Source organism: Mus caroli, unplaced genomic scaffold, assembly GCF_978045245.1.
Source record: "Mus caroli unplaced genomic scaffold, Mus_caroli_1 scaffold_20, whole genome shotgun sequence".
NCBI lineage: Eukaryota > Metazoa > Chordata > Mammalia > Rodentia > Muridae > Mus > Mus caroli.
In genome coordinates this window covers 26,742,212-26,757,500 of record NW_028227275.1, presented here as the reverse complement: position 1 = coordinate 26,757,500, position 15,289 = coordinate 26,742,212, and the positions used below count along the sequence as shown (strand labels likewise).

The 15,289-nt window shown below is 42.8% G+C and overlaps 1 protein-coding gene across 1 annotated transcript in view; it reads left to right on the top strand.

Annotated features, from left to right (window-relative positions):
• Positions 1-7,536, top strand: part of LOC110286028 (antiviral innate immune response effector IFIT1) — a 9,400-nt gene extending 1,864 nt beyond the window's left edge. Inside the window, exon 2 of the mRNA XM_085833971.1 lies at positions 4,956-7,536. Coding sequence (XP_085690097.1) covers positions 4,956-6,342 — 1,387 coding nt within the window. The 3' untranslated portion in view covers positions 6,343-7,536. The remainder of the gene's footprint in view (positions 1-4,955) is intronic.
• The last annotated feature ends 7,753 nt before the right edge of the window (positions 7,537-15,289 follow it).

The following is a 15,289-nucleotide window of genomic DNA, read 5'->3' as shown; positions in this document are numbered from 1 at the left end:
CCAATGTCGGTTCAAACTTCTAGAGTCTAACCTGGCACCGTTTGTTGTAAGTATATTTCAGCACAATAAAACATAGCAAAATGTTTCCTGGTGTAATACAATCCTCTGTGTACATGGAGGTATCATGAGGTATAATTACACTGAAACTCAATTCAAAGTACATGTGACTTCGCTCAAGAAGATTAGTTCTAGAGATAGGCTTCATGTGTTAGCGGAAGGGCCCAGGGAAAGATCTGGTATGGTGTAAGTCATACAGAAAGTACGGAGGTCATTTGGACTATTACCATTTCCATCCCTGGTTGTGTGAGCTTGGGGGAGCCTCTGACCATACAAATAAAGCAAAGGTTACCTATGCTATTAGCCATCTCTGGTCCTGCTGTATGAGGTTAATGTGTTCTGGCTCTACAGAGAACACAAAATACAAGGTTATTAGTGTTTATCTGTTTATCTGTTTATAGGAGGCAAGGACCTATGTGCTCCCAACTGACAGTCAGAGAGAGAAGATAAAACAGAAAGGGAGGGACACACACACACACAGAGAGAGAGAGAGAGAGAGAGAGAGACAGAGACAGAGACAGAGACAGAGACAGAGACAGAGACAGAGACAGAGAGACAGAGAGAGAAACAGAGAGAGAGACAGACAGACAGATAGACAGAGACAGATAGATATAGACAGAGAGAGAAAGACCAGAAACTTCTTACCCTTTTGTCTCTATCTAGCTTGGCTTATCAAATGTTATCTATAGAGTCCAGAGTACAGGAGTAACTGTCAAACTTTTCCAGGGGCACTGTTGAAATACCCAAATATTTTTGTCCAGCATCAGTGAATTGGACCAGACACAAATGATGAGAAAAGAAACATTTCCTTAGAAAAGAAAAAGCACTCTGGAAATGGGAATGGACTAGTAAACTGGGGGACACAAGCCCAAGGAGCACTGGGACACAGGCTCAGCTGACCAAGCCAGCTCATTCAGTCAACAGGGTCTGGAGGGAGGGAATGAATATTGAAGAAAGAAAAAACAATTAGACAATACTATAACTTGACTCCAGCCAGTTCTAAAGCTGATGTGTATTTATTTTTCTCCAGTCTGCTTTACTACCATTCTAGAGACATGCCAAGAATATGGTCAGTCCTAAGGCATAAACAAAGTAGTCAAGGAACAAACAAGGCATAAACAGAGTAGATAAGGAACAAACAAAGCATAGACAAAGGTCCCATGATTACCTTATTCAGGGTCTTAACAAGACCCATCAATATACAAAGAACACTTTCCTCAGCTGTAGCCATCTTGAGCCTATTTCCTTGTTCTAGCCCAATGTCAAATTCCTAGAAAGTGGCACCAAGAGCTCTCCACACTCAGGAACCCTTCGATGCCAAGAATAATGCTCCCTGTCTCTTCTCCAGGTTGGCAGATCAAGGACATTTTGGGCATCTTCCTTCCATTACTTAAAGCCTAGGGAAGGAAGAACTGATAGTGTTTTTCTGAAAACTTCCAGCATTCATGGCCACTGATGCTCTTTCTGTGGTCCCCAATCTCCCAACACACTCCATAAGCTCTGAAATACCATGTCAAGGGGTCAGGGGAGCCTCACAACTGCTTCCCTTGAAGATTTAAAATGGTGCTGGGCAGATGGCTCTGTGGGTAAAGGGCTCACCAAACAACCATAAGGGCCAGGGTTGAATCCTAGTACTGAGAAGAGAAAGAAAGCACTTGGCTTTCAACTTCAAATGAGCAAGGTGAAGACCAGTGCCTAATGTTGTGCTGTCCTCTGACCTTCGTATGCATGCCTTGGCATAAGTACCTCATACACACACACACACACACGTACATATACATAAATTTCTAATTATAACCTGTTAAGTCCTTATAATGTTAATTATGTATATGCTATCAGGAATCAACATTTGGTGTTGGACAACCGATGGCTGTTCTCTTTCCTCAACCTTTGGTGTTGGACAACCAATAGCTGGTCTCTTTCCTGGGGGAGTCCTCCTCTCCAGGCTTTGCTTGGCTGCTCTTGTTCTCTGTGTATAGTTAAGTCTGGTGTCAATCTTGTTCCGCTCACATTTGGGCATGCTTATTGGTGAGGTTTCCAAAAGAGTTGGACTTTCCAGGAGAAATGGCATTCAGAACTATACCAAAGATCAGATTTCCAAAATAGAAGGAACCTCTCTCTATGTATCACCTTAATAAGATATGCACTTACTTCTCTAACCCATAAGTCCTCATCTCAAAGTAGATACCTGCAGACTTTCAGTCCCCACTTTAGCTGAGAACGTGTCATCTTCTCATTTTCCTTTTTCCACCTCCCTTTGTCAGGTACCGGGTAGAATGCCTCGACACATGGTTAAATCTTGTTTTCTGAAAAATATCTCTTACCTTTAATGAGACTGAACCTTTGCCAGGACTGAAACCAAAATGATAAACTACCTTGACAGCATTTCAGGCTCTGTACACAATTAGACATGTCACTGGAACACACACACAAAACACAACAGACCACAACTATAGGAAAAAAACCTAGGGAGAAAAGTGGGAACTCAATTTGTGGCTCAGTCTTGCTCTAAACTGTTCCCTTAGTGTGACAGCAAGACACTGACACTCTGGGCAGCCTCTTCTCTTAGGACCTGATTGTAGCTGCTTGCAGGATTATCTCTAACTCAGTAAGCTCTTTCAACCCTGACCTCTTAGATAGATGCAAAGATTTAAAGCTTGCTTGCCATGTTTTGTTGGGAGCTTATTCCCCATCTTAAACTGTGACTAAACTCTCTTAATATTTCCTTCCTACTCTATTTTAATCATTTATACAAGCGACTTAAAACATCCCCAAAAGAAACTGCTTTCATCAGATTTACACCTTAGAAATTATGTCACTAAGTCAAAATCACTTGGCTATACTAATGTTCAAACTGGGTCCCCTTCCAAATCAGCCACAAGAATTGTACTTATACATAGAGAAAGGTAAAAATGTATAAACAGAGATTAAAGTTTGCTGAAGACACAAGGGCAGGGCACCTGCTACAGGATTGGAAAGCTTTCCTATAAGAAGAGGAAGCAAATCTAAGGTTCTCAGTTCATGGTACTGACAGGACAGACTGTGGGAGGATGTAGCAAGAAAGTAACCCTCTGCAAGTCAGGAAGAAATGCCTCCTAGATGAAGCTTTACATAGATAGGCAAGCAGTTTGATCTGAGATTTATAACTTGCTGAGTTACAATAAAATAAGGCTCTGTTGTGAAAGCCACTGAGTTCATAGTCCCTTGGCTATGGCAGCCTAGGCAGAAGGGCTCAGCCATACATGTTGGATTTTAACTCTTGGGTTTTTGTGTCCCCAACCCCTGTGACACATATGTCCTTTTTCTCTTTAAGGGCTATTCATGCTAGCACTATAAAGTGTTGATTGTTTTAGATTTATTATGAGTCCAATTCTATGTTTTCAAAATCATGTTTGTTGTTGGAGTGCCTTGGAGACTTTATAGAATTTCGGTCAGTCACACCAAGCTTTCTTTGAGTCAATGATGCTGCATTCTGGTCTTGCAGTATTCAAAACTGATATCCATAGACCACAGCAAGTAGTTTTCATAAAGAAGACTCCCTGTGGGGTTATAAGTGGGAGCTTGACTGAAAAAAAAAAGAAGAAGAAGAAGAAGAAGGACAAGCTTCCTACAATAGAATTAGGATGAGGATATAGGGGCTATCAATGGTCCCAAGCTTTTAGTTTATAACATATACTGGGTGAATGAACAGGGGATGCAGGAGCTACTCAGTCCAACTGGCAGACTCAGGAGGTGTCTGGATGGCTGTCATTTTCTATTGGTATACCCTTAAGTACTCCAAGCTCCTGTCTTCTTTATGGGAAATACTTAACAGGTTGTCATACCTCTCTGTCACTATTCTTGCCATCTGACCAAATCAAAACCAATGACAACTGGTTTATGCATTATAGCATACATGGCCTCTGGCAGAGACAACCACCAACAAAACCAAGAGTCTTTTGTCTTCAAACCCTACACATGATTCAAAGCTGCTTGCTTTTGGGTACCTACCCAAAACATGAGTCACTAAATTCTGTCTCTTGTCCTCAACACTAATAGAAAAATAGGAAACTCCTATAGGGTTTTATAATATATTCCATGTATTGTATATTCATAGACTCACTAGTAGCCCCAAAGGCCAGGGTTGGGAAATACTAAAGTTATTCACATTTCACAGAAAAGTACAATGTGACCCTAAGGTGTGCAGTGATACACTCCTGGGAGGCTCTGGAACTGTACTATAAGGAGACAAAGAAAGGCTTTTAGTTTGTATAGATATCTTTAAAATTCAGGGAATCCTTCAAACCATAGAAGAGGGGAACTAAGGCTTGTCACTCTCTAGAAGGTCCCCACCTAAATCACCCAAAAATAAATGGACCAAGAAAAGTCATGTCCCTAGTGTCAGAAGGAAGAGTGCGGGTCCACTTAATCTGAGACAGCCTACTTCTTGAGACTATCACACCAGCTCCTTGTTTGTGTCTGAGATGAAAGGACGTGTTCATTGTTTAGCCAATTGATAGGTCCTATTTGTATGTCAACTCAGGTAGCATGCAAGTGGACACATAGTCCTCAAAGACAGTAGCAAAAGAAGAAATCATTTTCAGAGTTTCAAGCCTCAGAGAAGGAGTCTGGCATCTTTGTGTGTGTCTGTCTTCCTGTGGCCAGCTATGTCTAGCCTTGACTGAAATTGTCAGTTTACAATCTATGATTGTACATATTCATGCATGTGGAAGGAGTCTCTGACAGTTCAAATACATGGAGCTGAGGTTTTGATGTTCAATAGAAAATTAAGGGACTCTAAAGCAACACTAAGCATGAGACTTTGGGTAAAAGAGCAAGAATGTTGGAAGACATGTTTGCCTCGGTGTCCATTTCTGGCCACTTCTCAAATAACAAGTCACTCTGCCTCTTTCTCACAGAAAGAATGCTGATGGTGACCAGGTCATGGAGAATCTGCTTCAGCTGAGATGTCACTTCACATGGAAGCTGCTATTTGAAGATAATGACATACCTGATTTGGAAGTGAGAATCTCAGAGCAGGTCCAGTTCCTTGACATCAAAGACCCACTGGGGATGCACAACCTCCGGGCCTACGTGAGACACCTGAAAGGCCAGCAGGATGAAGCCCTACAGAGCTTGAAAGAAGCTGAAGCCTTGATCCAGAGCGAGCAGTTGAGCAAGAGAAGCCTGGTGACCTGGGGCAACTGTGCCTGGCTGCATTACCACAGGGGCAGCTTGGCAGAAGCCCAGATCTACCTGGATAAGGTGGAGAAGGTTTGCAAGGAATTTTCAAGTCCCTTCCGCTACAGGCTGGAGTGTGCTGAGATGGACTGTGAGGAAGGCTGGGCCTTGTTGAAGTGTGGAGGAAGAAATTATACACGAGCCATGGCCTGCTTTGCGAAGGCTCTGAAAGTGGAGCCAGAAAACCCTGAGTACAACACTGGCTACGCAGTCGTAGCCTATCGCCAAGATTTAGATGACAACTTTATTTCTCTAGAACCTTTGAGGAAGGCTGTCAGGTTAAATCCAGAAAATCCATACCTTAAAGTTCTCCTTGCCCTAAAGCTTCAGGATTTAGGAGAACATGTTGAAGCAGAAGCACACATTGAAGAAGCCCTCAGCAGCACATCTTGCCAAAGCTATGTCATTCGCTATGCAGCCAAATATTTCCGTAGGAAACATTGCATAGGCAAAGCTCTTCATCTTCTAAACAGGGCCTTGCAGGCATCACCTTCCTCTGGCTACTTACATTATCAAAAAGGGCTCTGCCACAAGCAACAAATCTTCCAACTGAGGACATCCCGAAACAGGCAGCCCAGAAGGCAGGACAATGTGCAAGAATTGGCACAACAGGCCATTCATGAATTTCAAGAGACTTTGAAACTGAGGCCCACCTTTGAGATGGCCTATGTTGGCATGGCTGAAGTGCAGGCAGAAATTCACCAGTATGAAGAAGCAGAGAGAAATTTCCAGAAGGCACTGAACAACAAGCCCCTGGTGGCTCACATAGGGCAGGATATTCACCTCCGCTATGGCCGTTTCCTACAGTTTCAAAAGCAGTCAGAAGACAAGGCAATCACCCTCTACTTAAAAGGCCTAAAAATAGAAGAGAAGTCCTTTGCTTGGAGGAAACTACTGACTGCTTTGGAGAAAGTGGCTGAAAGACGTGTTCGCCGGAATGTTTATCTTGTAGAGAGTACCAGCCTTCTTGGGCTAGTCTACAAACTGAAAGGGCAAGAGAAAAAAGCTCTGTTTTACTATGAGAAGGCGCTGAGGCTCACTGGGGAAATGAACCCTGCATTCTAAATGCAGCTCCCCTCTGTGACGTTAATATCCTCACAACCAAGTGTTCCAATGCGCCTTCCTGGTTTCTTTTCCCAGGTCTGTTTTGTTGTTGTTGTTGTTGTTTGTTTTCTTTCTGAAATGCCAAGTAGCAAGGTACATTTTTCTCCTGTGACTTCTTTCTGGTCTTTCTGATCCTGTCTAGAAGGCAATTCCATCCCAAGGATACCTACTCACTTAAAGATCACGACTGGTTCCTGCTGTTCTGGACTCCTGTGAGCTGTAGAATCACACAACCTTTTTCCTTATGTCTGTGCCTTTGGAACAGATATCTTCTACCCTTTGCTAATGTCCTGGACAAAAAAGTCTTTGCCAAAGAAGGTATCTTTTTTTTTTTTTTTAAATGTCACCAGAAATGCTTATTACCATACGATTTAAGAGCAAAACAAATGAGCAAAGAAGAAAGCTTGAAAGGAAACAGGTCACACATTACTGGAAAGATACTAAGAACCAAGAAGACTTTTGGCTTACTAGAGAATTAAAATGAAACCCTCCTTAGGTAGTAAAGTCTGAAAATTACATAAATAACTTCTTTCAATATTTATATGCTAAAAGCATTCATTGAAAGTGACCGCAATAGCTAAAGCCAAAACCAACAAAAAAAAAAGAAAGAAACAAAGAAAGAAAGAAAGAAGAAAGAAAGAAAGAAAGAAAGAAAGAAAGAAAGAAAGAAAGAAAGAAGAAAAAAAGAAGAAGAAAACGAAAAAAAGAAAGAAAGGAAAAAAAAGAAAGTGACCCACAAATAACAAATTTGGTATAGTCTGTTGATGTTGTGCATTATAAAGGATGCACCTCTATGTTTGAGCAGTTTCTTGGTTATCTTTTATCCTCAGCTTGACATATCCTGGGACATCTGAAAAGAGCTGCTTGCACCACACTAGCTTGCAGGCATATTGTGGCACTTTTATCCTGGATTCCTGACTGTTGTAGTATGACACAGTCAACTGTGAGTGCTTCCATCCCTACACAGGTAGTCTTGGCCTATATATATGAAATCTTGCTGTGCATGTGCCAATGAATGAACCAGCAAGCAGAATTCCTCCATGATTCCTACCTAGTTTCCTGCCTTGACTTTTCTGCCCTGAGTTTCCTCCCTGAATTTCCTCCCTGATGGATTATCATCTCTAAGTTTAAGTCAAATAAACATTTCCCTCCCAAGTTGCTTTTGAACAGTGTTTACCACAGCACAAGAAGCCAAATTAGAATACATGAGAGCATGAAACATCAAAACCAATGAATGTAATATTAGCAGGCATGGAGGAAAGGAAGGTTTATGCATATAAACACTGTCAAGTGGTTTTCTGTGTGTACAAGCCTGCTTTCATGCATGGACGAGCATGCTCATGCGCGTGCGTGAGTGAATGCGTGCATGTGTGGTGTATGTGTGTGAAGATAGGAGTAAATTATCTACTTCTATATGACACAGATTGCATGTTTGATTCATGTCAGCATCTTCTCTGAGGGTTGATATTTATTAATGGTGGAGTATGATGCTAGGGATAGGCCTATCTGGGTCATTCACACAACACCCGAGAAACCCAACCGATACTGCTTTCAGAAGTACCCATGATAAGCCAAAACCAAAACCAAAACCAAAAACCAAACCCTGTTTATTAAATACAAGCATAGGAAATAACTAGTTTAATCACAGAAGATTCATGTCACTGCTGACTCCTGCTGAGTCTCTGGATGAAATGCTAACATAACTGTGGTCAAGGAAGGGGGAAAGGGTGGGTCATAAAAGCTTTATTAAGAAGCTAAGATCTTTTTTCTTTCTTTCTTTTGAAGAAAGAAAGAAAAGGGAGGTTCTACCTTTCTGTTTCAAACAGGATTATTTTGGAGGATGCCAAGTCCTGCGTGGCCATGGAAGGGACAGTGTGACACGGTCCTGCCCCTAGAGCAGAGCCAGCAGAACATGCATCTCCATGAGTGCTATTCAATGCTGTAGTTGCAAGGCTTGTTTGTATAATAATGTACAGATTTTAATGATTCTCCTTTGAGGAATGCTCTCCCTGTTAAGGTTAAGACTCTATGATAATTAGAAGCAGCCAGAGTTCTAGAGGCAAGGCTGTGTCTATGTTCCTCAGCAAAATGGTAAATGCTGTGATCTTCAGGACAGCCCCTAAGACTATGAGAAATAACTCTGAAAACAGGAGTTCAGCAATATATAAACAGGATTTCACAACTACGCAAAATATATGGATGCGATATGAATTTTATGAGGGGCTTCAGGAACCTAAAAGAACAAAGGGCAACTGCGATAATGAGCTAGCTTCTCTAAAAGATACAAAGGCAGGCAGATGTCTGAGCTCAAGGTCAGCCTGGGACAGCATGAATTTTCGTCCAGTCATGGTGGAAGTCCGTGATCTCAAAGCTGTCTTGAGCAGAGGACAGGGTGATCAGCGTGTACCCACAATTGACTTCGAGTCATTCTTCCTATGCTCCCAAACACCCCTTCCCCAGGACCTCCTCACCAAGCTGAGGCTCAGCCTTGGTAGAGGATTATTATCTTATCTCTCTTAGATCGCTCCACAGAGTTGAGGCCGGCAGGATCTGAGAAAGGCATGAGTGATAAGACATTCTGCATATATAAAAGTGTCTGATGGTTTGTGTAATTTATGCTCTGTATTTCCAGCAGACACTTTTCCAGGTGAGACTTCTTTTTCATAAGTTAGACGTAGAAGGAGCTTAGGAAGGGAGGGTCTGTATACTGCTTGCTAGCGTTAGTTAGTGTAGAGTTAATGTGTAAAGCACCGATTTCAGTGACCATGAATCGTTAAGGACCAGCAACAAATATAAGGAGGAACTTCTGAGAGCAGGGGTCTTAATAGTAGAAAGGTTTATTTATACTTTCAGTCAAGTATAAACTTAAAATATATATTTAGGGTCTTAGCTGGGCAATGGTGGTACACACCTTTAATCCCACCACTTAGGAGGCAGAGGCAGTTGGATCTCTGTGAGTCTGAGACCCCTCTGGCCTACAAAGCAAGATCCAGGAAAGCCAGGACTACACACACACACACACACACACACACACACAGAGACAGACAGACACACAGACACACACACACAAAGACTTGTTATGTAGCTCAGGCTAGCCTTGAACATGCAATCCTACCTCAGCCCCCAGCCTTTCATTAAAAGAAGGTAAGGTAAAGCCATGGCTTGCCTGTATTGTATGTGTGTATGTGTACACATGGGTGCACGCATGAATGTGCATGCACACATATGAGCATTCCATTGCATGCATATGGAGGTCAGAAGAAAATATTCCACTGGCTATTCCCTTCCACTCTAACAGGGCAGGGTCTCTCACTTCTTCTGCTCATTGGTAGATGCCAGGATGAATAGCCTCTGACCAAGTCTGCCTTTCCTGACTCCCATCTTGCCATAGGATCACTGGGATTGCAGATTTGTGCCACGGTATCAAGCTTCTTACCAACCCCTAGCATCAAACTCAGGACCTTGGCTTGAGCAGCAGTGGTTTTCCATCACTGTGCCACCTATGTTGAAGAGCATCTCTTCCCCAACTTCTTAGGAGTCTTGTCAGTCCCTTGGGGTCTCATTTGCTCTTCTTTTTCCCCTGAGAGTATAACAGTTTCTCATTCGTTGTCCAAACTCTTTCCATTCACAGAATTGCTTGGGGGAAACTTTTTTTTTAGGATTTATGTTGTATGCAGCCCACGGCCTACAGGGACCGGGTACACCTGGGAGGCAGGCTGGGGCTGAAAGAGACTTAGACTGCGAGAGAAATTAATGGAGACCAAGACAGGATTCTGTTCAAGGCCCACGAGTTTACTAAGAGACCATGCTTATAAGGGGAAAGGCCCATACCCCCCACCCCCATCAACCCCATCTACCCACCCCCACCTCCCTGCCAGTCCACTCTTAGTGCCTGGAGCCATTCTGCCAGCATTCCATCGCCAGGCTGGTTGCTAATTCAGGAATCTCTCAGGAAGATAGGTTCAGCCTCTTGGCAGGTAGCAGAATAGCAGGGCAGTTGTCACTTCAAAAAGGACCCAACCCAGCCAAGTCGGAAAGCTGCACCACAGGTGGCCCCACCGCAGTGGTGACAAGGTTTGTACCAGCCTGCTTCAGGCTGGGGGAGGCTACAGATTTATTTATTTATTCCATGTATGTGGGTACACTGTCTCTGTCTTCAGACACACCAGAAGAGGGCACCAGATCCCATTACAGATGGTTGTGAGCCACCATGTGGTTGCTGGGAACCACAGGAACCTCTGGAAGAGCAGCCCGTGCTCTTAACCACTGAGCCATCTCACCAGCCATTGGGACAAACTTTTATCTTTTTGGGCGAACTCCCAAGGTAAATACTGCACTTACCAGTCTGGACTAGAGAAAAACACAAAAAACTGGAGACTATAGGAGAATGTATAGCTCTCCACATATATGAAAATAAAACCATGAAAAAGTAAATGAAATCTAGTTATCTTTCCCTATGAGGAAAGGCAATGCTGGGTTGAAGCCTTTGTGCTTCATCCTGTCACTGAGGAGTTTTTCAGGGGATGCGCGCGCGCGCGCACACACACACACACACACACACACTCACACACACACATACATGTGTGTGTGTGTATTCATTTTATTTTGTGTATATGAGTGCTTACATACACACAGGTTTTATGTTTTATAAAATTTCAAAGGTACTTATTCTTAAGTTAGTTCTTCCCTTCCCACAGGGACTATCGAATATCCTGAAAGAGCCTGCTTATCTTATTGTCTTCAGGATGGGTTAAACAATCATTTGGCTTCCCTGTGAGGGATTTGGGCAACTATGGCACACCCCTCCCCCCCCCCAAAAAAAAGGTGTATTTTAAAGTGATATCTCTTGGTTGATATTCCAAAACCCAATGCAAGATCTATCTGATCTTGAGATCCCCACAAAATTCCTGGAGGAAATTTAAATGAGCTGGATCAAAACTGTAGGAGCCCCAAGATCTCCCTAGTCCTTTTCCAAGCCTTCTTCTTTCCTCAACATTTAGAGAACAGGTCTTTTATTGAGAGTTTTTATTGAGGAGGGCACGGGGATCCTATTACAGATGGTTGTGAGCCACCAGATGTTTGCTGGGAATTGAACTAAAGACCTCTGGAAGACTACACCGCAGAGCCAAGGGTAATTAAATGTTTATCACTTGCTCACCTGCCTTTAAAAGCAAGGCAAGCTGCTGTGGGGAAGGTCTAGTACTTGAATAATGAATGTGGCTTTTATATAATAAAGAACTGGCAGACAAAGCTGGGGCCAGAAGACAAGCAGGAAGACTAGGTGGAGAAAGAATTATTGGAGACTGAAGGAGAAAAGGGAACAAGGCAGGGAGGTGTGGCAGTGAGAACCATGGGAAGAAATGAAATAGCAGAGAAGCTGGGTTAAGTTAGAAGCTAGTGAGAGACTGCCCCAGCAAAAAGGCCAACAGCTTTAAAATATGTAGATGCCTCTTGGTCTTTAGGATTATTAAACCTCAAGTAGGTCCCCCAAAGTCCCACAATACACAACAACTCATAAAGAAAAACATTTGGGGGTTACGATTTCAGAGATTTAGTCCATTATCCTCATGACAGGAAATGTAGTAGTATTCAGGCAGGCAGACATGGTGTTGGACAAGGAGCTGAGAGTTCTACATCTTAATTAGCAAGCAGCAGGAGACTGCCCTACTAGGCCTAGCCTGAGCATATGAGACCTTAAAGTAGGTCTCCACAGGGACACACTTCCTCCAAGACCACAGCTCCTAATAGTGCTACTCCCATTGACCTATGGGAGCCATTTTTATTCTAACCACTACAGTCTCAGAAGACCCCACCCCACCCCAATTAACAAAAGAACGCATTCCTCAACTTGACAAGTTGAAAAAGAATCACAAGCACATATTAGTTACTTTTGTGTTTTGATAATAAAACCCCTAACAGAAGCAACTTGAGAGAGGGAGAATTTATTTTGGCTAAGAGGGTAGAGTTTATCCTGATGCGGCTAGTATGATGGAGCTGAAGTGGTGGCAAAGAGAAGCAGGGCAATCAGAGTCCATGCCCTGTGATCCCCACAATAAACATGCCACACAATTTCCCAAAACAGCACCATCAACTGGGATCTGGGTGTTCAAATACATGATCTAGCATTTCACATTCAAACCATAATACAGGCTAGCATACTCAAGGAAGGGAAGACAGCCATGGTAATAAGAGATTAGAAAAAGGCTAAGTTCAGCTAGGTCATGTTAGCTGTCTGAAACAGATAAGAGAGTAGCAGCCAGCTCCCACCAGCTCTCCAGCTCATGTTAGCTCTGTGTGTAGCAGATAAGAATGAAGTACTGTGTAATGGTGTAATGCTAGAGAGTGACCACCGGTTGGAGCTACTAAAAACAGAGGTTCACAGCAGTCAGGCCAGAGCCCCTGATGTTGCACAGTGAACCAGAGGTCAACTGACTGCTGCCCTGGCTGCACTGAGATTAGAGGATCCAGAGGACAGGACTCTGTCCACAGAGTGGGGAAAGTTTAGCTAGAGAGCTAGAGTGCACTCTTGGAGGCAGCACATTTTTCAATGTTAGAAACTGGTAGCTAACTGACTACCACAAAAAAGAAGCACCTGCCTTCTCCAATGCCATTTCTTAATCCACCACTGAGAGGGCGCGATCTGGTCCCATTAATTTAGAGCTAGAGTGAACCCTGGAAGGGAGAATTTGTGAATTTCCTGCTAATTTTCAGTGTGTAATGAATCTGTAAAAAGCAAACAGACGGAGTTGGGATGGGGGTGGGGCAGCTAATCCTTAGGGAACAGACCAGGCAAGAGTCAGATAAAAATCCTATGAGAATCAGGTCTCAGAGGTGGCTTATGTAAGATTTCTCTAAGGCAGGAAATCTTTCTCTCCTCTACAAAAATGGTGTGAATCTTGGGCTCACCTAGCTGCCCCTGGATACCTTACCTCTGAGGATGCAAAGCCACTTTTAGAGGGAGGCTTGCCTTAATTCATGTGGCAATTGTATGAGCATTGGAAAAAAATAAAAGCACACATTTTTAGTCTTGGGACTGGATGGCCCTAGCTTCTGGTTTGGCTGGGTTGCTTAGCTACTGAAGAACAGGTGGCCATTGCTCCTTATTTACGGGGTAATCTGGAGTTTAGAATCCACCTGCCAAAATTCATCATGAGCATGACGAAGGTACTCAGATCACTGGTGAAGATGCAAGAAAGTCAGTATTAATCTGGCCAAACTAACTCCTTCATTCCCTTCTGTATGTTCTCATTAGAGCTGTACTTCAATACGGTGGGTGAGCTTCCCAAATTTTCCCTTGGTTACACTGGGTTTGGCCCCCAAACATTGTAGTAAATGTTTTGGTTTTGTTTTCTTAATTTTTTTACAGTGGGGTGATGGGGAAAAATAAGCCTCGGTTCCTCTGGCTTTTCACAGAACATACAGAAATGTTATTACTTTGTTTACTTAAATATCTTTTACTTTTGGAAATTATTATATAATTACATTGTTCCTCCCTGTGATGGTTTGTATATGTTTGGCCCAGGGAGTGTTACTATGAAGAGGTGTGGCCCTGTTGGAGTGGGTGTGTCACTGTGGGCTTTAAGACCCTTCTTTTAACCACATGGGAGCCAGTCTTCCCCTAGCAGCCTTTGGATAAAGATGTAGAACTCTCAGCATCTCCTGCACCATGACTGCCTAGAAACTGCCACGCTTTGCCTTGATGATAATGAACTGAACCTCTGAACCTGTAAGCCAGTCCCAATAAAATGTAGTCCTTATAAGAGTTGCCTTGGTCATGGTGTTTGTAGTAAAACCCTAAGACACTCCCCTTCCCTTCCCTCCTTTCAAAATGTCACATGAACTGCCACTTGCCACTTCGATCTTTTTACACATTCATGGCCTCTCCTCTTATTGTTGTTAGACACATTTATGCATATGTTTATGTGTGCATATAGGCAAGCATGCACGCACACACACACACACACACACACACACACCACTCATATTCCTAAACACAAAAATACAACCTGCTCAGTCTGCATAATGTTCCTTGTATGTATCTGTTTTCAGGGCTGATCATTTGTTATTCACAATAGCCAGTGCATGGAAAACAAACCAAATGCCCTGCAGCTAATCAATGACTAATGAACTGTAGTATATCCATTCCATGGAATGCTATGCAGATGTAAAAAGAAATGAAATCATAAAATGTCTGGATATTTGAAAAAAAATCACAATAAAGAGTCAGACTATTAAGTACTCACATCCCCCAACCAAAGTACTTACATAGTACATGTAAGTACTTTGACAAACATACATATATAGTTTAAATAAAGTTTTACTATTTGGGCTGACAATACTCCCTCCAAGAGCCAAAGAATATGTAACCAAAACCCCAACACCAGGTGTGAGAGACCCTCTTTAAGTTGTTGGTCTAGGTTGTCCAAGAGACTTCCAGAAGATTATATGGTATTGCTATTGCCTTTGTTTGTATTGCCGAGGTGGAAGGTAAGTCCCTGTAGTTGAGGACACCATGCAGTTCAGACACAGAATCCACAGGACCCAGAACTGGAACTTACCTGACGTTTCCTTCCTGAGCAGCAAATTTTATAGCATGGACCACACAGATGAAACAAGTGACAAATACACAATCCAGTGGGCAGGATAGAAAGGATATGAACAGAATAGCTAAGCTTAGCCATGTTTCATCTTTAATTTAACAAAACCCACATCTTACACTGTTCTACTTCTAATGCATGTAGAGGAAATCTCTTGTATCTGTACTGATGTGGCACCTATCAATAATAACACTGGTGGCCTATAGCTTAGTAGATGGAACATCCTGTAGGCAGAAAGGATTCTGGGATAACACTTCTGGGAGATATGTTGTGTGTAGCTTTTGCTACCCAGCCTAAGCTCCAGGAACGGG